At 37.0% G+C, this 26,026-nt stretch overlaps 1 protein-coding gene across 1 annotated transcript in view; it reads right to left on the reverse strand.

Moving 5' to 3' along the window:
- COL19A1 (collagen type XIX alpha 1 chain) overlaps window positions 1–26,026 on the reverse strand; it is a 172,939-nt gene that overhangs the window by 17,047 nt on the left and 129,866 nt on the right. The window contains exons 18-41 of the mRNA XM_058801774.1: window positions 25,863–25,925; window positions 25,043–25,087; window positions 24,071–24,106; window positions 23,136–23,171; window positions 22,975–23,028; window positions 20,971–21,024; window positions 19,324–19,377; window positions 18,016–18,105; window positions 17,321–17,365; window positions 17,118–17,195; window positions 16,179–16,214; window positions 16,024–16,077; window positions 15,881–15,934; window positions 13,579–13,620; window positions 12,464–12,517; window positions 11,577–11,630; window positions 8,672–8,725; window positions 7,697–7,750; window positions 5,523–5,567; window positions 4,864–4,914; window positions 4,737–4,781; window positions 3,873–3,899; window positions 3,321–3,374; window positions 100–144 (exon numbers count right to left, since the gene is read on the reverse strand). Coding sequence (XP_058657757.1) covers window positions 100–144; window positions 3,321–3,374; window positions 3,873–3,899; window positions 4,737–4,781; window positions 4,864–4,914; window positions 5,523–5,567; window positions 7,697–7,750; window positions 8,672–8,725; window positions 11,577–11,630; window positions 12,464–12,517; window positions 13,579–13,620; window positions 15,881–15,934; window positions 16,024–16,077; window positions 16,179–16,214; window positions 17,118–17,195; window positions 17,321–17,365; window positions 18,016–18,105; window positions 19,324–19,377; window positions 20,971–21,024; window positions 22,975–23,028; window positions 23,136–23,171; window positions 24,071–24,106; window positions 25,043–25,087; window positions 25,863–25,925 — 1,224 coding nt within the window. The remainder of the gene's footprint in view (window positions 1–99; window positions 145–3,320; window positions 3,375–3,872; window positions 3,900–4,736; window positions 4,782–4,863; window positions 4,915–5,522; window positions 5,568–7,696; window positions 7,751–8,671; window positions 8,726–11,576; window positions 11,631–12,463; window positions 12,518–13,578; window positions 13,621–15,880; window positions 15,935–16,023; window positions 16,078–16,178; window positions 16,215–17,117; window positions 17,196–17,320; window positions 17,366–18,015; window positions 18,106–19,323; window positions 19,378–20,970; window positions 21,025–22,974; window positions 23,029–23,135; window positions 23,172–24,070; window positions 24,107–25,042; window positions 25,088–25,862; window positions 25,926–26,026) is intronic.

Here is a 26,026-nt window from a genome sequence, read left to right on the forward strand (position 1 = left end):
CACTGGTGTCCCACAGTGACTGAGACTACAGCTCAGCACCTTGCTTGACCTGTTTTTTCAGCTTCTAAAACCAGAGTTTTCTTTAAAGAATATACATACCGGTGTCCCTGACACTCCTGGAGCTCCAGCTGGTCCACGGTCACCCTAAAGAAAAGTCAAATTTATGTTTAAACCATAACAATCAAACCAGAAGTTTCTTGGTGGATTCCCATTAAAACCCAAGGAAGTGAAATGAAAATGAGGACAAGAGCCAGGTTAAATGCTAATATTTATCTGTGCCACTGGCTCATTATACAGACTTGAGCAAGTAACCAAAATCCTCTGTTTAGGTTCTCTCATATAATGTTTCCCTTTGTTTCTGCACAAGACCTCCCTTGAAAAGGGATGGAAAGTCCTTGACTTATCTGGTGTTCTCCAAGTAATTATAATTTGTGGTCATGGCAATGACCAAAATTTACACAGGGTAATTCACTTTCCTATCAACATACCCATATTTAAAATATACCTTCCAAAGAAGTTTTTGCTTTCCTGCTGCCCAGTTATCCCTTCACTACAAGCTAATGTCCTCTGCTTGTGCCACGGCCCTTTCAGGGCAAGGGTTCTCCTTACAGCACACAGCCACCTCCATCTGTGCTTTAAGCTAGGACAGTGCTGTGGTTTTGGCTGGAACTGATGAGCTACAGGGACAAATTCATCTTTCTTGACAGGACTGTAATCCAAAGCAGACAGACAGAGCTCAGCAAGTGGTAAAACTCTACCCAGAGGTGTTTCCCCACTGCTGAAGTGTTGGTCTGTGCCCTGTTACTGTAATGTTTGTTACAAATGTGAAAAACTCAGGCTCCTCTTTTCTGAATTTATGTCAGAAAACCCCTGGCACTGATGAAACCATACTAACATAACAGTATTTTTCTGAGATGGGTTTATGTTACCTGGAGCAGATGCACTAAAGCTCAGTAAACATAGCTACAGCCACGTTGTGTTCTGCATAAGAGCCCCAGGAAGTTTCGGGATTTCTGGTTTTTATTCTTATAAGCAATGATGGTTTGTCTCATCCTCATCATTCTGTTGAGGTGCACAGTGATATGGCTGTTGATCAGAAACACTCAGCTCCCTTACACACAGTGTGGCAGGTGACAAGTTACATGTCTGACTGGAGTGGGGAGGAAGCAGCTCCGAGGACACAGCTCAGCCTGTCCTGCCCTGGCAGCAGTGACCCAGTGAGGAGCACAGCATCCACCTCTGGGACAGCAGCTGGGGAGCACTGAGTGCCTGCAGCAGGCAGGACACGCTCCCTGGAGCCCTCCACTCTGCCCCAGTGCTTACTCCACACCCAGGACTTGTGGTATTCTCCCTATAGGCGGGCTATGATATGAAAGTAGAAATGCCTAACACTTCCCTTGCAATCTTTCTTTTCTTTTCTTTTCTTTTCTTTTCTTCTTTCTTTCTTTCTTTCTTTCTTTCTTTCTTTCTTTCTTTCTTTCTTTCTTTCTTTCTTTCTTTCTTTCTTTCTTTCTTTCTTTCTCTTCTTTCTTTCTTTCTTTCTTTCTTTCTTTCTTTCTTTCTTTCTTTCTTTCTTTCTTTCTTTCTTTCTTTCTTTCTTTCTTTCTTTCTTTCTTTCTTTCTTTCTTTCTTTCTTTCTTTCTTTCTTTCTTTCTTTCTTTCTTTCTTTCTTTCTTTCTTTCTTTCTTTCTTTCTTTCTTTCTTTCTTTCTTTCTTTCTTTCTCTCTCCCTCCTTTCCTTTCCTTTCCTTTCCTTTCCTTTCCTTTCCTTTCCTTTCCTTTCCTTTCCTTTCCTTTCCTTTCCTTTCCTTTCCTTTCCTTTCCTTTCCTTTCCTTTCCTTTCCTTTCCTTTCCTTTCCTTTCCTTTCCTTTCCTTTCCTTTTCCTTTCCTTTCCTTTCCTTTCCTTTCCTTTCCTTTCCTTTCCTTTCCTTTCCTTTCCTTTCCTTTCTTCCTTTCCTTTCCTTTCCTTTCTTCCTTTCCTTTCTTTCTTTCTTTTCTTTCTTTCTTCTGGTCCTTTCAGCAGTCTGGCTTTAAGCACAGCTGCACCAGCCACTGTCAGCAAGCCTGAGGTAGGGGACATTTTATCCAGAGGACATGAGCAGTTCATGAAATCACCAAGAAATTACAGCCAATGTTGTCTGTAGAAGATGGCATTCTGCTACACAGAGGAGCATCATGGCTCTAAATTAAAACCCAGCATGCACTATACTGCTGGGATTGTCAGGCTCTGAGATTCTGTTAGGCATTTCTATTTTCACTTATTTGCACCACAAATATGAAATTCTGACCAAATTTAGTTAAGGAAACAATATTTCTACTTTGGGAGAGGGCCAAACACTCACTCAGCTGGTTTATATGATCTGATCCATTGCTTATTCCCTTTATTTAATTCCTGTCCCCACTTTGTCTCTGTTAGACCTGTAATGTCTCCCTGTGTTTGTTCATTTTGCAACCAGACTAGTCTTTAATTGCTTGTAAATTGTAGAATTCCAAAGCAAGAACCTTGTCATGTAATTTAAGCATCTAGTACAGATCTTAGATCTTGTCATTATTTAAATCTTTCACAAGATCTTAGATCTTGTCACTGACTGAGCAAGTAGGAGGAATGCACAGTGATTTTGAGAGGGAAACTTTAAATTTACATTTCTTTGTGATGAAAAATAAGTTTCAGTAAAGTACTTTTGCATGAAGTCATTTAATAGCATAATTCAAAAAAGCTAAAAAACATTTCATTTGCAAAAAAATTTACTCTTTTTTCTTCCTAAATTAGAAAATATGGGGAAAATCAAACTGGTTTTGCTGACAGAAAACATATTTACAGATTTTTTTCATTTCTCTGCTAAATGTTTTATACTTTGCTATATTTAGAAATGAATACTTTTTTATCTTGACTATTTTAGCCTTTTATAAAAGCTTTTCTTTACATTCCTAATCAGTCTCCACAATTAGAAAGTAAAAGGCTGAGAACAAAACAGATGGACTGTAAACAAAAGACGACATTCAAGGGGAACAAGAGCCATACAATATTACCCTCAATTATAGTAGTATTCTACCAAGCATTTTACAAGGCCTCCTACACACAATTTTCCATTTGCAGAAAATGAAATTTTATGTTCGGTGAGTATATTATTTACACCTATGCAAAGCATGTTTTTTGCTTGTTTAAAGCAAAAAACCAGAAAATACAAATAAGTATGCAAAGATTTTTCTCATAGAAACATTAACTTACACATGAAAAATAAACCAAACAAGGCTTCAGAAAACATTTAGCTGCAGATAGTGGCGACTAAGAAATCATGCCTTTTTTTAAGGAGTCCTACCTTTTCCCCTGGGAGTCCTTCCAATCCTGGTAATCCCATTGGTCCTGGGTCTCCCTGTTTTTTAGTTTTTTTAAATTAAAAGATTGCATACGTTAGAATTTCTTTACTCAACATGGGAAATATTGAAGAGCAAGCAATAGCAGATTATTTAACTTGAGATTACTGTAACAGCTAACCAGTTATTAGGTAAACAGATTTTGTTATGTCTCGTTTACTGATTTACAAATTAAGCTTTTCCCAGAGTCCCTGTGTGAGTATTTGGGTCAATGATTTAATTTTGATGAAAGATGTAATACAGAATTACAGAACTAGGTGCTGGTACAGAAAGATGTATTCAGCTTCCAGGCATTATGGTGAAACAAAAAAAGAAGTTTTGTGAATTTTTTTGAAAACAAATTATTAAACTGTTTTAGAAAACTGTCTCACAACTCCATGTTTGGCTGTCACTGCTAAGAGGTTTTGGTTTGGATTTCTTATTGTCCTTCAGAAGTACCATGTGTCAAACTACTTGGAGAATTCTCTATCAAAACCAAAAAATACATACATACATACCACTGTTCCAGGATCCCCTTTTGGACCCTGCAAAAAAACCCAAAAAACCAAGCTACATTTAAAGAAGAGCAGTTCCATGATAAGATGTTTTTTTCAAATGACTGCAGTAGAGTATAGTTTGCTAATGCAGTGCCTTAAGAATCATTATTCATCCCAGTCCCAGCTGATTAATTTAGTACAAAATCTTAGTAATATTTTGGGTTTGTTTTGCTGTTCCAGCATACAGACAAAGACAGCTCTGTTGCTTGGTGCCAGCCCATAACTGTGGTTACTAAAGAGACAATCATCTCTAAACAGAACTTGCCTCTGGTGCTAAAAAGGAGGAGAATGTAAATAAATGCACAGCATCTTTAGATTCATGGAACCAAAGCAACACTGTCCAGCTGCAAGGTACTGCATGCAGTGCGGAAGACACCAGCCCTGTATTACTTCCACAATCTAATTCTAAGTTTTACACATTTTCCTGCACTGTAGCAACATGTAGTGAATCGGTGGCAGAACTCAGATCAGAATTCCTGAGCTTCTCATTTCTGGCACCAAATTTCACTACAGAACTATGCCTCCATGAACTATAAATACAAAATTACACATTTTTAGTATAAGAATACTTTCAATAAAGGCTCCAATACCAAATTATGTACCATTTCTGCAGCCTTTACTTGCTAGGATGAAATGATTTATTCAAAATAAACCACTCTCCAAAATGGGCTAAAATGCTTGGCAAACATAAAATCACAGTATGTATGCTACATACCAATCCTTGTTAATGAAATCTTTCACAAATAAAATGCAATTCCATGCAACTAACCCTCCTCTGTTTCTATGCCCTTAGCTGCTAGAAATGAGATTTCTGGTAGCACTTACTGGAGGTCCTGGTGGACCGGGATAACTCGCGACACTCACTCCTCCCTGTAACAGCAAGTTTAAAAGTTGAGTTGGGCTAAAATTGGGTGGGGATTGAAAAAAAGCAATTAACATTAAAGAGAAATACCTGCAGTTTATATAAGCTGCTCATTCCATTTCTTTCATTGTAAGGCATACCCTTTAAAGCATAAAAACCAAGTAAGTGTCACTTATGAATTATAAAGGCAGAACTATTGCCCTGTTCAAGTCCTGTAGTTCAGCAAAGCTGTGGTATCCTTTTTGTTCTCAATCTGCCAAAGATTCCACATACTAGAAGAACATAAGATACACACCACCACAACTTGGGGCTTTTTTAAAAATTATAAACCAAGAAACCTGTAAATCAGTGTGCATCATATTTTGATTATTATTATTATAATTCTCCATAATAAATTTTGTGTTAGGTACTATTCCACTTAACTTAGAGTCCAGTGAGCTCCACAGACTTTCCCTAGGTTGCCTGGGCTCTCTGATCTCAAGAGATCCAAGCTGTCAATTTTACTCTAATAATATTGGACTGGTTAAGTAATTTGAACAGGTTTCTTAGAGGGCTCTAGTGATCTGAACTTACTCAGTGATGAATTGAGAGGAAAAAAAATGGAGTTGGAAACCTTTCGAAAAAAGACACTGTTACCTTCCTGCAATATTAATTTTTATTAGACCAACACTCAGTTCTTTATATTGCATTACATTTTACCCACACATTGTTCCTAATATGAATTCAAGATATAAAACAAAATGTCTCACCGGAGGCCCAGGTGGTCCAGGTTTCCCAGGAGAACCTTCACTACCCTAGTACAGCAAGAGATTGATGTAACTCATTTACTGTAACTGGCCACATCTATTCCACACTCAAGCCATGATGACCACAATGACAACAAACAAGAGATACAGTCAATAAGAGCAGGTAATATCAAGAATAAATTCTCCTGCAGTGTTCCTGTTTTAGCTTTAGGGAAGGCATGAATCGTTACTTTTTACTAGTTTTTATTTTGTTAGTTACTTGCTGCTTCATGTGTAGAAACTTTCTTATGGCAAAATAACAGTGGTAACCTGGGTTGGGAAAATCATTTCATGTGTACCAGGAGAGAGAAGAAGGAAAAAAAAAGAGTTGTTAATATGAATTTCTAAACAACTGGCAGATAAAAGTTAACATGAATTTTATGCTTTGTTTATTATTTTGCAAAAGCCAGTCCTCAGCTGATCATTCATATGTAAATAAAGAAGAGCTACAGTTTCAGAAATTCAGTTTACGTAGAAACATATTGAATATAAATTAAGATTTTTTTTAAATAATCTTCCTTACTAAGAGATATAATTAATATTTTTTTGGTTTTTACTGTAAAATATTCATCCATTGTTACCTGTATCTCTAGCCTGTTCTGCTATTGTGTACTGAATTGCTTATATTATACAGGGCATAGCTGCTGAGATTTTTACCCAGCAGAATCATGGGGTCTGTGGATAGTAGAGCTGCAAAGTTTTCAACATAAAATTTCCCAAACAAACTTTTCAAAATACCATCACCACAATTCAGATAAATACACTGTACAACTTGGAACAAGTCTGTCAGAATTTTTCACTGGCTTTGTTGGATCTTATTTAATGTATGTCAGTGATACACTTAAGTCACAAATTTAAAATTACTGAAGTGGCAAAAATCAAGCTAAGTGCTCAATGCCAATAATTAGCTCAGCAGAAAAATATAATTCTTACTGAACATTTATACTAGGATAATTTACAAATGGCCCTGTTAATTGTTAGAAATTGTCAGCCTCCCAAGAGTGGTTTGAAGAACTTCATGGGGAATTAAAATCCTATTACTTCAGAAAGCACATTATGTGATCAATTCTCAAGTGTGTCCCAGATGAAGGACAGAGGAGAAATTTACTGGGGCTTTATTTCAGTTTACTTCATTACTCTTCAGCCATGTCACTTTTTCCACTTTTAGAATGATGAGACACGAGCTGTAGAGCAGGGGCTTCTCACTCCCACCTGTGTGTGAGTTGTGAACAAGGAGCTATCAAAGATATGTGTTTTGCATTCAGTTAGATAAAAAGAAAAGAAGCGGGGTAAATTTCTGTTACCGTGATCTGCAAGGAGACAACTCTCATTCAAATTTTATACTGAAATAATTTCAGAGCTTTACAAAACAGTTTTCTTTCTTAGTCATACCGAAGTTTTGTGGGGAATTAGAATCCCACATGTGGATGTGGCAGTGCTATGCCTGGAAAAGCCCAGAGTACTACTGAAAGAAAAGCTGTATTCCTACACAAAATGTAGAACTTGACCCAGAAAAGATTTTGCAGCGAAGTTTGGCTCTGCAGTATTGCTCTGATTTGAAGTAATCATGAAATTGAATTTGACCTCATAATATCAAGTTTCTGATAAAAGAACATAAAAAATTTTGGAAAAAGCAGTTCTTTATATATATGTGTGTATGTATATATACACACACACACACACACACATATATATATGTATTATATGCATATATAAAAGAGTGTAATATAAGTATAAAGTCAGCTCACATAATTTTTCAGAATAAGTAACACCCAATAACTTTCAGTTCTTGTACAACTGCTTTTGAATATAATATTCATAAAAGAATAAGAAGTACAGCAAGAATTCACTAGTCATATTGTATGTCAGAAATATATTTTCACTTTCCTAAACCTTATATATTGTGTTTTGCCTAAAGAAAATTCTCTGCAAATAAAATACACAAGGACCGTACTTTGAAGTATAAGCCCATATGCACAGAACTGCTTAGGGAAAGTTGTAGTGAAACACAAATAAAAATTTGAAATTTGAAACATTTTCGTTACATTCTTATACTTGTTTAAAAGACTCCCAAAACACAGTGTAATGGGATTGCAAAACCTTCACAGACCTGTACCAAGGTTAAAAAGAAGGAATACCTTTTCTCCTTTTGCTCCAGCTGGACCGGGATGTCCAGGTCTTCCTGGGACTCCCTGCACAACACAGAATTGTTTGTATAAGTTAGGAAACAATGACACACAATATTTTTGCAGGGGCACTAAGTTTTTAAAACATGCTTTCTGGAGGCAGTTTAAACCTAATTGTACTTCTCCTTCAGGTTTAAATATTTCTCTTCTCTTTGATACAACAGCTGTGTCCTCCTGATAAGTCCTTTGAAGGGTAAAACACGTCTTGACCATTGCATTTTCACCTTGACAAATTAAATGTGGTGACCCTAACTGGCACATCTTGATCCAGCTGAGAATCGCATTTTACTGCTAAATGCCAATTTATGTATTCCACATTAAACTTCTTAAATGTGCTACAATTTTTGAAAGAAGTATTAGTATTGTCATGAAGCCTAGGAATGAATAATGATCATACTAACTAATGTCATTCCCATATGTAGAAAAGAACATTTGAAAACATTTCAAAGAGGACCTCTCCCATTAATTCCAACAATTTTAATGATATATTTCAGTGTCTTTAAATATTGTCAGCTTTTTCTCATTCTTTGGTTTTGAATTGTGAAACCAAGTAATTACTTTGCTTTTGCACTAAGTTTTTTTTCAGAATGAGTAGCTGGAATTATTTTTAGGTTTTATTACTAACATGACCCTAACTTGGGTAAAAATACACATTTAACTGCACGTTTGCACATCATAAATCATGTAACTTCACAGATTCTCTAGTAATGTCAAAACTTCAAATCTATTTAAGTTCCATAAACTTTGAGTCCAGACAATTATGGTATTTTCAGTAACATCAACAGCAGTGTAGTTTACTTCACTAGCGTCAGAATGGGTAAGATTTTATTATTAATCTCCTAAAAGAGAAAAGAAAGGACTAGATCTAGGCAGTTATAGCAAGCCCTACAGAAACAAATGAGATCACAGGTGATACCACACACTTACGGATGGGCCACTGGGTCCTGACACACCTGGCAGTCCAGGAGCACCTTGGAGACCCTGGAGATTAAAAGAGCACATGTCTAGTTCCTCTCCACTTATACTTCAAAAATACTTATATTCAGCATGTCCAGCAGTACCGTACCTGCATTACAGTGTATTTTCTTCTAAAATGTAGGCCTTATTTTTAGTAATGTCTATAAAATAACCACCCCACCAGGTGGGGAAGAGAATCAGGTTATCATTGAACCAGGTTAGAGGCAACTTCTTTCTTGAGTGATAAACACCACTTGTCCTTCAAACTTTCACCTTTTTAGCCGATATTTTGTAAATAGTTTTGTCCTTAGTTGTGCAGATAAGAACAGATGTCAAGCTTTTCCTTAGAGATTAATATTCTATTTTCTTTTATTAAAAGGTGCCTTTTTTTTTCTGGTGAGAAGACACTTAAGCAGGCTTGTCACTATTACCTGATGCTATCGAAATGAAATGGTACTTTCTGCCTCATTTTTGGTTTGGCTTTTTGGTAATTGAACATGACATTTTACATAGTATTTAATGATCTCCTTTCCTGCTTGTATTCTATTTGATTGTCTGAAAATCAATGGACTCTAGTATCCACTTACTAAACATAACAGCTGTGCAACTCACTGCAGTGGATGGAGGTGGGATTTGAGACAAGCCTGTGTGGCACTGAGTGTCTTTCCTCTGCCACACCAGGCTCAGGTGTGATTTTAGACATGTGAAAGTGATGTACTAATGAGAGCTAACACTCTTGGTTCTCCCTATAATCCACAAAGAGAAATGGATTCTTCCAAGCAGTGATTGATTTCATCTGTCCATCCTCTGACAAGAAAAATCCCCTCAGAAAAAGTGCATTTCTCATTTGAAATGCAGTGTTTAAGAAGGAATGGTGAAGGAGGCAGCCTAGAAAGCCACAGTGGTCAGGAACCCTGAAATTGGTGCTCTGAGGGGGAGACTGAGGGAAGAAATTTGGCGAGAAATAGATCAGCAAAAATGTAGAGATGGAGAGATATTGATTTTTCTTTCTTGCTCCTACACACAGAGAACATTGATCCACTTCTGCAGCTTTTCAGAGTGGCAAGGTAAAAGCTAATGTGCTCTCTGCTCCTTTTGAACTCCTTTACTCTGATGGTACATTTACATGAAAAATTAATATGAAACCAAAGGAACATCTTCTGTAATTCTTACTATTGATATTAAAAAAACCTCTCCTGAAAAAAAGAAGTGCTTTGAAAATGAAGATAACAAGTTCACCAAAGATTAAAGGGTGATTGGAAAGCCTATGGAAGTTAATGAGCATATTTCAAAGGGCTTCAGGTAGGCCTCTCTCTCTTTCTTCCCATTTCTTCCCATTACAATAAATGATCAAAATAAAGTATTGAAATTTGTAAAAAGAAGTTACTTTTAAAATGTTTTCATGCATGTTTCTGAAAAGAAGTTTCACTTTCACCCTCATGTGATATCCAAAAGTTGCTGCAAAACATTGAAAATATCAGAGCTCACCAGCTCTTAAAAGGTGAAGAAACATATGAATGATGAACATAGCATTAATGAAAAATATACAATGAATTTGCTCTAGACTCCTTTGAAAAAATCTGCCAGACATAAAGTTGCTGTTACCTTATAACTTCTTAATTCCCTGCAATATCTTATTTATGTCTCATCTGTTTAATAGTATTTGAATTGTCAAAATTGTTTTGTAATGCCTCATTCCTCCTAGGGCTGACTGCTAAAGGTATCCCATATGGCACACAAAGTATGTGTTACCGTCCCATTTATTTTTTAAGTAAAATTATGAATGAAATTTGCTTTTGGCTGCCCCATCCTTTTAGGGAATATGTTCTGAATTCCACCTCAGGGGGCACATGAGGTGTGAGGTCTATATATTGTCACCTAAAACCAAATATATATGTAAAATATATATGTAATGAGCTCTATGTGTATCATATAAAACCAAAGAAAAAAATAAGCAGGATACTTTAGGCTGACAACATGCTAAATTCTGGGGCAAAACAGTAGCAGGAGCTGCATCTTTTTTTTCCACATACAACTGTGTACTTTTGTAAGCCAAGAATACTGATAAACACATTCTTTTGGGAAAATATTCTCTTATTCTACTACTCTTTAAAAATTCTTAAGATATCATGGTCTTAGCACTGAAGAAATGTGAAATGCTTATAAAGAATTACAAACCCCTCAATCAATACACTCTAAATTCCTCTTGTATTTTCCAGGTGCTGTGTCTTGTAACCAGCACTCCTAAATTAAAATAGACATGTTTAATCCCAGTTAAGTAGTCTGGAGTTTCAAAGTGCTCACCACATACTTTTTAATGGCTTACTTAACTCCTCAGTTGGCTAAGGCCACTAAGAAATTCATTTATTTATCCAGATTAATTTCCTTAATGGCTTCTGCTGTGGTGACCTCTCTTTTTTTTTTCTTCTTTTGCACTGATAGTGTTCTTCAAATGTTAACTGCAAATATTTCAATTGAAAATGAAAGCTATAGCAGCTATTTTGTATTTGGCACCACAAGTGATTTGGCTTTTTTTCCTTCTCCATAAAGACATAAAAATAACTCTAAGAATGTAATATAAGATGAAAAATATTGTAAATACTTTAAATTCAGCTTATTAAAATATTTTTCAGTTTCCACTTAATAGTAGTTGCTGCTATTACTGTTCACATCAGATTATTTGCTTAATGGGAAGTTTTCAAAAGTGAATTCTAAAGGGGAACTACCAAAATGAAAGCAAATACGTTATAGACATGAAGTATTTTCTGAAAATATTTGGCATTAGCCTATTTATTGCTAACATTCTGTGCATTTAATTTTCAGTCTAGGTCTTTACTCAGGTTCAGATAAGAATGTAGAAATGAAGTAATTTTACCTCATCGCCCTTTTCCCCCACAAGCCCAGGAAATCCACGTTCACCTTTGCTTCCCTATGAAAACATAACATTCAAACAAATATTTTCTATTACAGAACAATGAATTTCATGCTCTGTAGGGCATTTTATATACACTCAATAAATGCTAGCAGGATGCCCTTACAACCATAGTACATAAAACATAAAGCAAAGGATCAAAACCATCTGAAAACTTCCAAATAAACCTCCCCACAAGGTGAAAAGAAATGAGTGGTTTGTTCCTAGGAGGCAAAATACTCAAAAGACCTTAGAGTCTTTTGAGTCACCAAGCACCAAAGAGCTTGAGTGCTTGCTGAAATGGAGAAAGTTCACTTCCATGGAATTAGTCTCGATGACAGGAACTATCTATATCTCAAACCATGTGGCTTTTTATCTGATTCCAGAGAAGCAGGATTTTGATTGATGCCAGTGACCCTTCAAGGCCAGGGAAATGGCTGTGCTGCTCCCAGGGGAACAGGGGCAAGGGCACAGGGTGGCCCAGCTGTGTTGCACACGAGGGAGACAGGGGAAGTTTGCCTCTTCACTGCAGGATTCTCACCCAAAATGAGTCCAGAGATAGCAAAGCACTGCTGGGCACTCAGATCTGAGCCAGCTTTAATGGAGGCATGACACAGAAAAGCTGTCTGGGCCTGGGACTCAACTCAGGCTATTTTGCTCACTCAACTTAGACAAAAGGCAAACTGACACATGAAGAGGCCTGAAACATAAAAATCATTTGAACTTTTAAGTTGGCCAATGCCACAGGGACACGGGTGAGACAAAAAAGTCAAGTCTCACAAAGGTAAGAATCTGTCTTTTTGCTTTTAACAAGATCCAAACCAATGAAAAATACACTCTTCAAAACTTACTTTTGGTCCTTCTCTGCCAGGAATGCCTGGAGGACCTCTTGTGCCAGGATCACCCTGTGGAGCAGACAGAAGATGAAGTGACAAATAAATGTTTTTATGACATAGATCTGATCCATGCAGACTGATCCATGCATACTGCTTCCTTCCTGTCCTTCTGACCAAGCCTCTGTTTTTAACCCAAAGCTTTCTTCAGTCCTTGCTCTCTTCTAAACCATTTACTTGCTCGGGGAGAATTCCTTGTTTTCCTCCCCATCTCTCACACTCTACTCAAACCATGCTAACACATTTTTAGCTTTACTTTGGATAGCCCCAGACACACCTGTGTTCAGCTTTGAGCATCTTCCTTTCAAGGACTAGTTAGAGATGAAGGCTACTTGTTACTCTCTCCAGCTTCAAATCTCTAGTTATTTAAAAGTAAATGACCCCTGCAATGCTGAGAGAAGCATTTGCCAGCTAAATTGCAGTATACAGAAGTGCTAACCCAAAACCCTGAGAAATGAAGAATGAAGCTTAAAGAAGCAGCAAGAGAGAGAGCTCTGACAAGAAAAGCATGTACAGCAGAAAGGCAGCACAATTACAATCAAAAGGAAAGACTTAAAATAAATCAGATTTGGAAACGAGAAAGTCAATAAACCCTAAGCAGATGTATTAATAAAGGAAAGAAGAAATGATGTGAGCTTTTCACATTGAAATTCTCCTGAGCACAGTTTTCATTTTGAACTATTGCAGAACACTCCAAATTTCATTATTTTCAAAATAATACCTTAGAAATTCTAGACTATTTTCCCCATTTGTATATTACTGAAATTAATGCTACAAACTAAAGTGAAGAACAAAGTATATTTGTAGCAATTCATACTGTGGGCTGGATATGCTGAATAGGCCTTTGCTGGCTACCATCTCCCTTGCTGTTCTAACACTATTTTGCAAAATTTCTATAAAATTCATTTCTGAAGTATTTTTAACAAGAAAACAAAAAATTTTAAAAAATATCACAATGCTATTTTAGGCTAGCCCTGTAAGTCAGAACTGAACCTACAGAAGCTCTCAAGTTCACGTTTGTTTAAAAAGCATGTTTATAGCAAAAAAAGACATTTCATCTCTGAAAAATTTACCTTCAGTACAGCACCCATGTCTCCCACAAGTGGAAGTGCAACCTGAAATTTAAAAAGGCATCTGCAGTTAATGTTTTACAAAGCGCTATTGATTCTGATGTGTTTTCATTGCTTCTAAACTTTGTATCATTACACATAGAGCTGATTTTATACATATATATATATGTTGGTTTAATCTACTTTTTAATGAAAAGTCAAAAGAAAAAACAGGTTTTCAGATATAGTAAATATCACAGTCAACCCAACTTACTGATTGTAATTCTTAACTGTAAATGCAATGAAATGTCTCAAACCATGACAACAGCCTAACTCCTGAACATACTAATATTGTTTTTGTAGCACATCAGCAACAGCTCAATGTTACTGGAATGCCTTGTACTCTCACCTGATTATCTTCAATTGCTTTCCTCCTCCTTTCTCCTAGGCTTTGACTCTACTGTCATCTGTAGTACAAATTCTGGAGATGCCAAAGCTAACTTCAATAAATTAGCTCAGATACTGGAAATAATCCAGCTACAGCAACAAAAGCAACATATGTAATATTTTCCCTGCATTTAAGCATTAATAATTAGTGTGTAACTCCTTGGTGCCACTGCTAAATTGCTACCAATACTAAAGCTGAGCCATTTAAATATCAGTCAGTGGATTTATACTGTACTGAAACAGATCCCAGATTTCCAACATCTGCCATTAAATTTATCTTTAAAGACTCCCTGTTAAAAACTCATTGCCATGGTTGTCATCAGCTTCATTCACAGACTCTCCAATTACTAATTCTCTTTTTTCTGACAATTCCTAAATCTAAAATCATATCTATCCTGGGCATACGATAAAATTAGACACATTCAAAATAAGTTAACTTTTTTTTTGTTTAGCATGTTTCAATTCTTTCAATCTTAAAGAATAAAAATAAAATATAAGCACTTTCTTTTGCATATTCCAAAGACTGTCAGTTAAAAGCAATGAGTGTCAAAGATCAGCTCAAGAGATGCACTGCTGAATATAATTAACCAGAAATATAATCAGCATGCTGTCTGTAGGGTGGCATAACCACCTTTGAAAGCGTGCCAAGTTGTTTGTTAGGGTGAGACAACACCACCTAGCACAAGTTGAGGACATTGTTGTGTAAGGTGTGAGTCTATCCTCTGCACAGAGGTAAACTGTACATGATCAGCTGCTCTTAAAAACCATTTGACAAGACTTGAAAGCAAAATCCTACATGGCCTGACTTTTCACCCTTCTCCTCAGGACCTTTTTCAGCTAGGCAGGCTATTACCATATCACCTGTTGATCCTCCTACTGGACTAGAAGTGTAATTTCCCCAGCCTCTCCCCTTTTCTAATTTTATTTTAGCTGCTCTATCAATGTCTGGCACAGACCCCAAACCCTGAGTGTGGAAGGGTCCTCACCCCAGCTGCAAAGGGCACACATTTACGAGACCAAACCAAGTGCATTTGTACCACACAGCTCCCCTGCTCTGGGTGTAAGGCACGTCCAGCCTGGCTGCAAACACACTCTCCAGAGCCACACATCTGTGTGTTGTTCTCTGAATAAGTGTATGAATTATGCTGGGATTTTGGGAGTGTTAAAATGGTCTTAATTCTCCAGATTCACTCCTGCTTGCTACATCTCCCTGGAAAAAATGTTTTTTTCCAAAGAGAAGAGTATTTCAAGAGAGCAAAAGGCAATAATTTTGAGTTTTACCATTTGTGGTAAATATGTGAGTTTTACCATTTAGACCTGTCTGTTTAATAGCAGCATCAAACATTTTACTTACATTTAGTTTACAATGTGCTGTGCATTCCAGACTTATTCTACTTATGGATTTTGGCTTTCATTATTAAGCACTTTATCCTCATCTCTCTTGAGTTAAATCTTATTGACTTCAGACAGCCTCTGAATTTTGATTACATCTTCAAAAAGCAAGCAATCTTTCCCACTCCAAATTCAGAATTTTATCTACTTACCCAAATGAAATGAAATCACTGACAAGAACTGAGAATGGGGGAGACCTCTCTTTTCAAGTTTGAGAATAATCTGCTAAGTGGCACTCAGCTCCGTGATTTTTGATAAGCATTAACTACATGGTAATTAATTCTAAGCTTAAGGAAACATCATGATGACAGTCTCGGTTTTACTGAGCCCAAGTACATAACATGGCTGTTTTCTGTCTTTCCCAAGTAAGTATTTCAACTTTATCTTCACATCACTGGTTCTTCTAGGCTTGCTGTGCTATCTCACCTCATAAAAACTTAATATATTTGCACCAAAGCAAATGCAAAAGCTTTCCCTGTATACGTACAGGATCACCTGGAGGGCCTGGTAGTCCTGGCTTTCCATCTCTTCCTGGAGTGCCCTAGAAACAAATGGAAAACTTGAGGGCGTAACTCCTTGATGAGGCACACATTACTTTTTCTTGTGTATATATATAAAACTGTCACTTACATTAATACCAGGGGTACCTGGAGCTCCTGGCAATCCTGGAGGTCCCCTAGGGCCCTAAGAGCATGAAAGGTAATTTAGGATATAAGAATACTTTTCCTGCAAAACTCTTGAACTGAAGTACTGTTTTTGAATCAAAGAGAAAACTTATACCCTACCTGCACACCTGCTGATCCAGTTGGACCTATAGGACCCTGTAAGAAAACTCCAAATAATCAGTAGTTACACTTTCTGGGATAAGAGAGATGAACTTCATCTAAAAATGCTGAATGTGGGATGTTTGTGCAGTTTTCACTTTGAGAAAGGCTTACTTTAAGATTTGGCTTTAGATCCACATGTAATTTTGCCAAAGTTAGAGACCTCAAGACTTTGCAAATGCCCATTTTTTAGGGCAAGCATTTCCAAAAATTAATGATCTGTAGTGAAACTTGGTATTTAGCAAGAAGATTCATTAAAAAAGCTAATGAGCAGTTGAATAGAAACAGATAATTTACATATAAATGGGTAATTTTAAAAATTCAGATTAGAAAATATTGTAACTGAAAATATTATCTTTAAGTATTATTATTTTAGATTAAGACATTCAGGGTGAATGCCTAGTCACCTTTCACAAATATTTTCCCTTTATACCAGAGCACTGTCCATAAACTGAATTGTATCAGGTGATACACATTGGTTGACTGAAGAGAGATTGCCTCAGTGGAGAGGCAGAGATTGTTTCACTGGAGTAAAACTCCTGCAATAACATGTACCTCCTACCAGGTACACCATCAACATCAGCAATTCTTTTTACTGCAAACTCTGAAGGCACTGCAGGTGGCTTTATTTAAAGGCATTAAAAAGAAAGAAACCTGGGAAACAAGCAGAATAACTGAAACAGTTATTGCAGTAAAATGATTTACTATGAATGCCTCAGATGTTTGTGTCAACTTGCTGCATGTTTGAACTTAAACTGCAGAGCAACCCTTGAAGCAAACTGGGAGCTGGGAGTCAGGCCAGAAGAGAGTTCATGGCTTTTTATTGCGCTCTGTTTGCCCATTGCAGTTGCTCAGTGATGAACAGCAAGAAGCCCAAATTCTGGGTGCTGGTTTACTTACTGGTGATCCCTGGATGCCTATTCCAGGGGGCCCCATCTCTCCAGGTGCTCCCTGTACACCAGGTAGTCCTCTTTCTCCCTGTGAAAGGTACAAGGCTTTCCATCACAAAAGCTCTGAAAATGCAAACTATCATATTATCTTTTTATAAAATAAAATAAAATTTTAAAATATTTTTAGAAACAGAAATAATGTATTTGGCATACCTTTGGACCCCTTGGACCGGGGTTTCCAGGAACACCAGTGGGACCCTAAAAGAAACCCAAAACAAAACAAAACAAAACAGGGAAAAAACCAAGACAAAAAAAAACCAAAATTATGTTTTGAAATCCAAGAGACTAGATAAATTTAATGGCCAAAATTAGCAAGCCCTTAGAAATAAACTGTGACAAGTTTATATATCTTCCTTGTTAGTGCCAGTGTCACTAGGATCATTTGTGATACTTACACTATCTCTAGACCACACTAACAGACTAATAGACTTACACTATTTCTATATTTTAGTGCACTTATAATACCACTGTAAAATATATTTTGATTTTGAAATTACAATTAAAAAATACTTGCTTTGTGGATTTTAACTGGAAGTGACTAAGTTTAGACTAGTTACTAGGAAGAAATTCTTTACTATGAGGGTGGAGGCACTGGAACAGGTTGCTGAGAGAAGTTGTGGATGTCTCATCCCTGGAAATGTTCAAGGCCAGGTTGGATGGGGCTTTGGACAGCCTGCTCTAGGGAGAGATGTGCCCTGCCTATGGAAGGGGGTTGGAACTAGATGAATTTTCAAGTATTTTCTAACACAAACCATTCTGTGATTTCTTTCATTGCACAGTGAGAATTCTTTCCCAGTTGCCCCTGCAGAAAATAAAGTCGGGAGAGACTTTTCAGATTATGGACTTACTGGTGTTCCAGGCAGACTTGGTCCAGGAGGCCCCATATCACCTTTAGGACCTGGATGTCCAGGTGGTCCCATAATCCCACCAGGGTCACCCTACAATATAAATTTGAATCACTAACTGAAATGTGAGGATTTTTCCCTATGAAAAATCTCTAAATATTATCAAGTTTATCATAGAAAGTGCCAGTACCTGAAAAGATATAGAGAATAAAAAATACCCTCATATTTTCCTTCAAAAAGTTACAGAATTGGAGACATGGGTCATAGAACCATCAACAATAACCAGCATTCTCTTGGTTTTCCATGCTTGCAATGCATCTGATCTACATTTCTTGTTCTCCAGGCTCCTAATATGCAAGTTGTCATTAAACTCTGCCAACTAATTCATAACAACAGCTGAAACAACAGCTGTCTCTCCCAGCTATCAACCACTGGGGTCTTGAGTGTATTCCTCTTTACACCTCTGCTCTTATTTCAATACAAGCAATGTCTCTTGTTCCCCATGGCTAAACTCTGCTGTTTATGCAGTAAAATTGAGCCTTTTGTTATGCTGGCCTCTTGTCCCTTGCAGGCTCCTGCAACACCCTTTCTGATTTTTTCTGAACCACCATGTCCCATTTTGCAAAATGAGTATATTTTTGTCCTTGTTCCAGTTATTTCTTTTGCCTTTCTTTCAGCTCACTTCAGACTACAGTTTATTGGTTTCCCTGGTACCCCATAATGTATAAATACCACAACACATCCCATAGCTCAGAGCACACCTGTATATCCTCATTTTTTCTCCTTCTTTACATTTAGTATATGCACACACATAATTTTTAGTCCTTGCTGATGGAGATGAATTCTAACTAAGGGATTTCTACACAGCAAAATACAATGTCCTAAGGAGATCCAGCCTTAGCTTACATGTGAGCCAGTGTAGCTGCCCTAGAGCTCTGCCAAGATGAATATGTCTGACTGTGAAGTGGGATTTTAGTGGGGTAGGACACTACCCTGCAAAGGTTGTTCTGTAGTCAGGACCTGAAGTGACATTTCTGCACAGCCCAGATCTAAGGGCACAGTCCAATCTCTTTGAAATATTACTTGAATTATTCATCTAAAGAGCAGCTGGGTTGCCAAACTAGCCTGAACCATCTCCAAGTGCAGAGATATTTCTTCTCCAAGACACAGGAGGTTGCTGCTGGTACATTTTAAAATCACTTCACACAGCAGCCACACAGATGCACTACAGAAGAATGGAAGGTTTCTCTCAAAGTGAAAATTTAAAATGCTTTAACATATCAAGCTTAATGAAAAACACTTAAGACATACCTTGTCTCCTTTAATTCCGGGGTTTCCTGGTACCCCAGGATCTCCTGGTAAGCCCTGGAATCAATAAAAATATAACTGTACATTTTTATAGCTATTCCCTTAATGGTTATATAAAAGCACAGATGAAAAACAGTTTACACTGGAATATTTACTGTGCATTAGTAATGACTCCAAATGTTAAAGACTATAAGTTAATTAATGCCTCCATAATTAAATATATAAATCATTTTTCTTTAAGTTAAAATGTAATAATCAAGATTATTTTCTGGACCCTACTGGGGAGAATTGCAGAGACAAAACGGTTTATTTCTTCTATTTCAAAGTAATTCCAAGTCTTGAAAATCAACTGTTTTTTCAAGGAAAGAAGTAGCACATAAAAACTTGAATTTTAAGTAAGTGTCTCATCTCTTTTGCCCATGGAGGGCTGCATGATTTCTTGTACTAGTTAATTATTCAAACTGGTATCTTAAAAGCCTCAATTAATTTCTAATACTTCACATTAGTTAATCCAACAATTCCTTTTAAATGTTTTAGATATGTAATGGACAGTCGAACATTTTCACTAAATAAAGTATGTTCCAGCCTTTCTTTTGTCTAAATCTTCTCATCTTTCACATTTTGATTTTAACTTCAGTATTTTCCCTTTTCCTTTTCATGAAGGATTTTTATAAATGCAGAGAAATGAAGATAAATGAAAAAGATTAAAATCTAAATAGAAACTATTAAATAACAAGTAAGGCTTAATTGGGTTCTTTCACAATACTGCAACAAATACAGAATTTTTTTTCCATGACCGTTCAATGTTATTCAACCAACTATTTAGTCAAGCATTTTGTTAAGAATACCAGTAATTTTCACAGTAAAGGATAAAATTGCCCAAACTGAACAGTAAAATCTTAGTATGAAACTTAAGCTGGACTGGAAAATGAACTCTCTAAGAAAAAGACAAGGAAACACATATTGTTTTAATTTTTCTTCTCAGTGAAGAGAAGAAAGTACACAGTTTTGTATACACTGACATATGACAGATGACAACATTTTCATGCCGGTAGTGAATGTTCAGCAGCTGTGTTTGCTTTCTCTGCTGCATTCTGTACTTAGTACAGACAGCTACTCGTTTCACCCAGGCATCCAAACTAGAAGCATAAGAAAGAAAGTACCCTAATGAAGAATATTCTGCTTATACCAACACAAAATCATTATGGAAATGAAAATTTATGCTTACTGATCATGGCCTACCCTATCCATTTTTGATATTGGTATAAAATACATACAGCCTCTCCTCTCTCTTCTCTTCTAAGGATTTCCCAAATTTTTTTTTTAGTTGGGCCAAGCTCAAGTGGTTTCTTAGGAAAGAAAGAAGTAATCCTTATCTGCTAGATGACTCTTTGACAATGTAATTTAATGTAAAAAGTAACCCCAATATCCACATCCACTCCAGGCTATCAAACAGTGTAAGAAGCACGATATAGATGGTTTAATGAAACTCAAGATAATGGCCTGTTGAGGGAGGCATCCCATCCTACTGTGCTTCAACCTCTGATAGCTGCAGCACCACCCACAAAGGAGCAGCTATGGTGACTTCTGCGGCACTGCTTCACTGTGCACACACCCCAGCTACAGCTGGAGAAACGGCCCAATACATACAGCTTCTCCTGGCAGTCCCCTGGGTCCAACAGGTCCTGGAGGGCCTTGCAGTCCCTGTGAAATGATATAATACACACCTGAGGTAAGAGTCAATCAACTACTGCAATATGGTGTAAAGCATTCTTATGTGTAAATATATTAAAACATCAGGCATTTAGAATTGTCTTCCACATGGAGTAAGAAGTAGAGAGTTTGCTCATTCTCCCTTACTCTAACATTTAGTTCTGTAAGTCTTGTGGACGGATACGTACAAAATCCAAAGTATGTATATAAAGCAAATACAAGTAAATACAAAGGGAATACCTAAAGGGAAAGACATAAAAAAAGAACAGATCAAGATTTCAAGAATAATTTTTATGACAACAATTTTGAGGCTTCTATAGCCACATCCATTCTCACTGGGTCTTCTTTTCATGATCTAAAAATTAAAATATTATCCAACATGAATACTGTTGGGTGGCAGTTAGATTTAATATTTCTAGTTCTATCTGTGTTTCATACAATTCAAGGCATCATGAGAGATTCTCAAGAACATTTGTGCTTCAGTTACTTTTTTCATGGAATTACACAATTGTAGAATGGGTGAAGTTGGAAGCAACCACAGTGGGTTGTCTGGTTCAACCTTCTTGCTCAAGCAGGGTCATTCTAGAGCACATTGCAGTTTCTTTCAATGAGGGAGACTCCACAACCTCCCTGAGCAATTTGTTCCATTGCTCAGTCACCCACAGAGTAAAGAAGTTCTTCCTCATGTTCAGGTGGAATTTCCTATGCATCAGTTTCTGCCCATTGCCTCTTGTTCTATTGCTTGGCACCACTGGTAAGAGCCTGGAAACCTCATCACCTCATCACCACTTATAAACAGTGATGAGGTGTACTTCTTTTCTCAAGGCTGAACAAGTCCATCTCCCTCAGTCTTTCCATGTAAGGGAGATGTTCCAATCCCTTAATCATCTTTGCTCTCCACTGGATCTGCTCCAAGAACTCCATGTCCCTTTTGTTCTGAGGAGCCCAGAACTGGACACAGCACTCCAGATGTGCCTCACCAGGGCTGAACAGAAGGGCAAGATCACCTGCCTCACCCTGCTGACCATGCTTTTCCTAATGCACCCCAGGACACCATTGGCCTTCTTGTCCACAAGAACACTGCTGGCTCATGGTGTTGTCCACCAGGGTCTGCAGGTCCTTCTCCAAAGAGCAGCTCTCCAGCAAGTTGTCCCCTATGGGTATTCCTCCCCAGGTACAGGACCCTACACTTTCCTCTGTTGAGTTTCAGACAGTTCTCTGCCCATCTCTCAAACCTGTCATGGTCCCTCTGAAGGGCTGCACAGCCCTCTGGGGTATTGGCCTCTCCTCCCAGACTTTGTGTTGTAGGGAACTTGCTGAGGATGCCTTTGTTCCTTCATCCAAATCCTTGATGAACCAACTAAACAAGACTGGGCCCAGTACTGAACCCTGGGGGACACCACCAGTGACAGGCCTCCAGCCAGACCCTGTGCCATGATTATGAGCCTCTGGTATTTGCTGTTCAGTTCTGAATCCACCTCGCTGTCCACTCATGCAGGCCACACTTCCTGAGGTTTGCCTGTGAGGACAGACTCAAAGCCAGGCCATGACTGCTGTAACATTACCTGCTGCCTCACAGGACTGAACAAAGGAGCTGCTCAAGTACTGGCAGTGATTGCTCCTTGCCTCACTAAGCATAAAGAGAATTCACCCAGCTACCCGAGGATTTCTAATTGCAAAATGGGTGCTCATATCCTCAAGTGACAAAATAACACCTGAGTGTTGCTTGAATATTCCTTTCTGTGTGACGCTGAGAGCAACAAGAACTTAATGTATAACGTAAATTTTATGTAAAATAGTCATGATCCAAGCACGAACTTTTGATATAAATTACTTGCATTCTTTGCCCATTAATACTAGCTAAAGAGTTGATAGCTTCAGAGTCCTGTTATATAACAGCATAGAATGCAATTGTTATTGGATGAAATAACTTTCACTTACCTTTGATCCTGGATTTCCAATAAGACCAGGTGGTCCAGGATCTCCCATTTCACCCTAATGATTTTGTTTGAGAAAAAAAGAAATCCAAGTTTACTGCTATGTCTCCCAGTATCAGCTAAGTATACTGGCAATGTATACAGTATGTACAAGTCCAAAAATACCTTATTTCCTTTTGATCCCTCCATTCCAGTCTCTCCCTGAAAATAGTAAATGCAACTATAAGAAGTTAGAAATTAAAGTAGGATCAAATAAGAGCTTATTTTGCTACCTTAAAATATTGTTATGCAGTTTGCAGACTTAAATATTGAGAAAATATAAAATAATTTCTGATGCCTTTTGCAAACTCTGAAAGACATAGCAACCTAATTTCTTCTGCAAGTTTTCCCAATGTTTTAAAGGAAAAATGTTTGAAAACACTACATTTCCTTAGCAGCATTTCCAGTCTATTCATCACCACTACATCTCTTCTGGTAACCAATATTCACCTCCAAGCCCACATATTATTACAGTAGGACTTATTCTGATTATTATAATATGTTAATAAAAAGTCTCAGTAACCTTGAGTTTTATATTTAAAAGCACAACTAGTTTTGATCAAATATCGTAAGAGAGGACAAAAAACTAATTACAAACACGGAACATAGGTAAAGAGAGTCTTACAGAATGAGTGTTTGAAAATTTGTCTCAAAATAAGAAAAAAGTTATGCACACATTAAACAGCTGTATGAGAACAGCCTGATGTTAATTGCCACACTAGTGGCATCAAAACAGCACAGATCAGGCCACATAAAACTTTCTGGAAAAGCTGAAAGAAAGAACCTTCAGGGAATAAAAAAAAAAGCATGTGCTCTAAACTCAGTTCATGGACAGTACCAGCAACAGAAATGCTGAAAATCAGGGCACTTCTGTTTTTTATTTATAACCTGGGAGACCTTGATGGATATGTAAGAAGGAGACAATACATATGCTATTCCACATAATCCCTGCATCTAGTGGATGTCTACAAAGAAAAGAATTACAGAATGAATATGGTGTGACAGTAATCTCAACTGTGTATTATTCACAGCAGTGAATATTCAAAATATGTTATACTTACTGGGTCTCCTTTGTCCCCTTTTTCAGAAGGCTCTCCCTAAGGAAAAGTAGAAAAGACGTTAACAGATTTATTTGAAATGGTAAATAGCACATATGTCTAGTTTTGCTGAAGAGTCCTGGAAAATGTGGCTATTTTAAAACTGTCTGAAATACAAATATATGTATTAGAAAGTTTGCTTGAGAGATGATGTTGATTTAATGCCAAGACCATGATATTCATGATCCCTTCAAGCAGGAGCACAAGGGAGGGTCAAGAACATGAACTAAAGAGAGCAATCATGCATCCAAATCTGAAAAATTCTCAAGCACAGGTGCTTTATAACACACAGAATCATAAATCTGTTCTATCAATGGAGTAAAAATACTGTTTCTGCCTGCATGAAAATTATATAGTAATATATAGGTATGACCAAAGAAATCAAGAAGCCTCACAGATGAATGGGAAAACAACTATTAATCAGTAGAACTATGTACAGCACATGTTCCTAGAAAAGCGAAAAACACTTCTGTTCCCAAGTAATACCTTCTGAATCATACTGTAAAATTTATGCTTAAACTAAAAATACTAAATAAGCATGTTAATGTGCAAATTTTAATAATTTAAAGCTTCCTGTTTTTTCATATAGATATTGAAGATCATAACTTGAAAAAGTATGACTGTCATCTAATTAATGAGGCAGCCTCTGATCATAAATATATATAAAAATAATTTTAAATAGGTATTAAGTAACAGTCTGAATGCTATTAAAGCTAAAGGTTTGGTGAGGTGGTAAAACAGGGAAATTTACTTGCCTATGTAAATACCCTCCAATAAGGGGCTTGAATAAAGTCTAAGGACATTTAGAGATGGACAACTTTTCCCATACCCACATATTTTTCCTTGATCTCCCGTATATTTTACAAGATTTCATTCAAAATCAGTACATTGCATCAACTTCTAGCACATGAGCACAGAAGTAAGGAATTAACTCACCTTTTCTCCTTTTGCACCAGTCATGCCCAATTCTCCTTTTTGACCCTTTTAATAAAATTAATTATATTTAAAATCTTTGTATTCTGGCAAATGTAAATAACCCCATCCTCTTCTTTAAATGTACTTTTTTCTGTGTGGGCTACAAAATCTTAACGATTATTACAATGGAAATCAAGCTTAAACATCTGCAAATGAATTTAAATGGCTGTTTTCTATAGAAGATCTGCAGGCTTCTCAATAAAGTGTTGTCAATTGTGTCACATATCCAGAGCCCTTGTCTCTTCTCTTAAAAGTCTGAAAGGCATGCAATTGTTAAAATATCAGTGAGCTCTTTATACAGGACAGATACCTATAAACAATAAAGTATGCATTCAGAATTAGATTTCCATGTAATTTTTAGAGGCTGTCTGTGAGTATTTTTGGTATAGAAAGCCTCATCGCTACAGAGAAACTGCTTTAAATATTCATTATTTACTATCCAAAATATTTTCTGAATTTCAACTTTTTGATTGAGTCTTTCCCACATAACTGGCAGGGCAGCTCATTTGACTTCTCAGATGGCATTATAGAAACCATACATAATTCCTTCAGCATTTCCCCTTTCTATTTATACTAAAGGAGAAAGGATCACATGCTGCCTCTGCAGGATAACACGGTGAGTTGAATATTGGTCTACACAGATTAAAGTGCCAGTCATCTCAAAAATCTATTCCTTCAAAGCCCATTGGGATAAATCAAATAAAATGCACTGTGTTGAGGGTGGCAGGGACAGGTTGGGTAGGCCCTTTGAAACTTCTCCAAATTCATCCCAAATGCTTACAATGTCTCCTTTCTGGCCTTTAAGTCCAGGGGTCCCAAGTATTCCCAGTAGTCTTGTGTCACTCTGGAAAGAAATATTACCACAAATATTAGAAAATGCCACCATTTAGTTCCAGTAACAACTTGTTTACCATAACAATTTATTGTAATTAACCAGCTGTAAAT

This window comes from Ammospiza caudacuta, chromosome 3 (genome assembly GCF_027887145.1).
Source record: "Ammospiza caudacuta isolate bAmmCau1 chromosome 3, bAmmCau1.pri, whole genome shotgun sequence".
NCBI lineage: Eukaryota > Metazoa > Chordata > Aves > Passeriformes > Passerellidae > Ammospiza > Ammospiza caudacuta.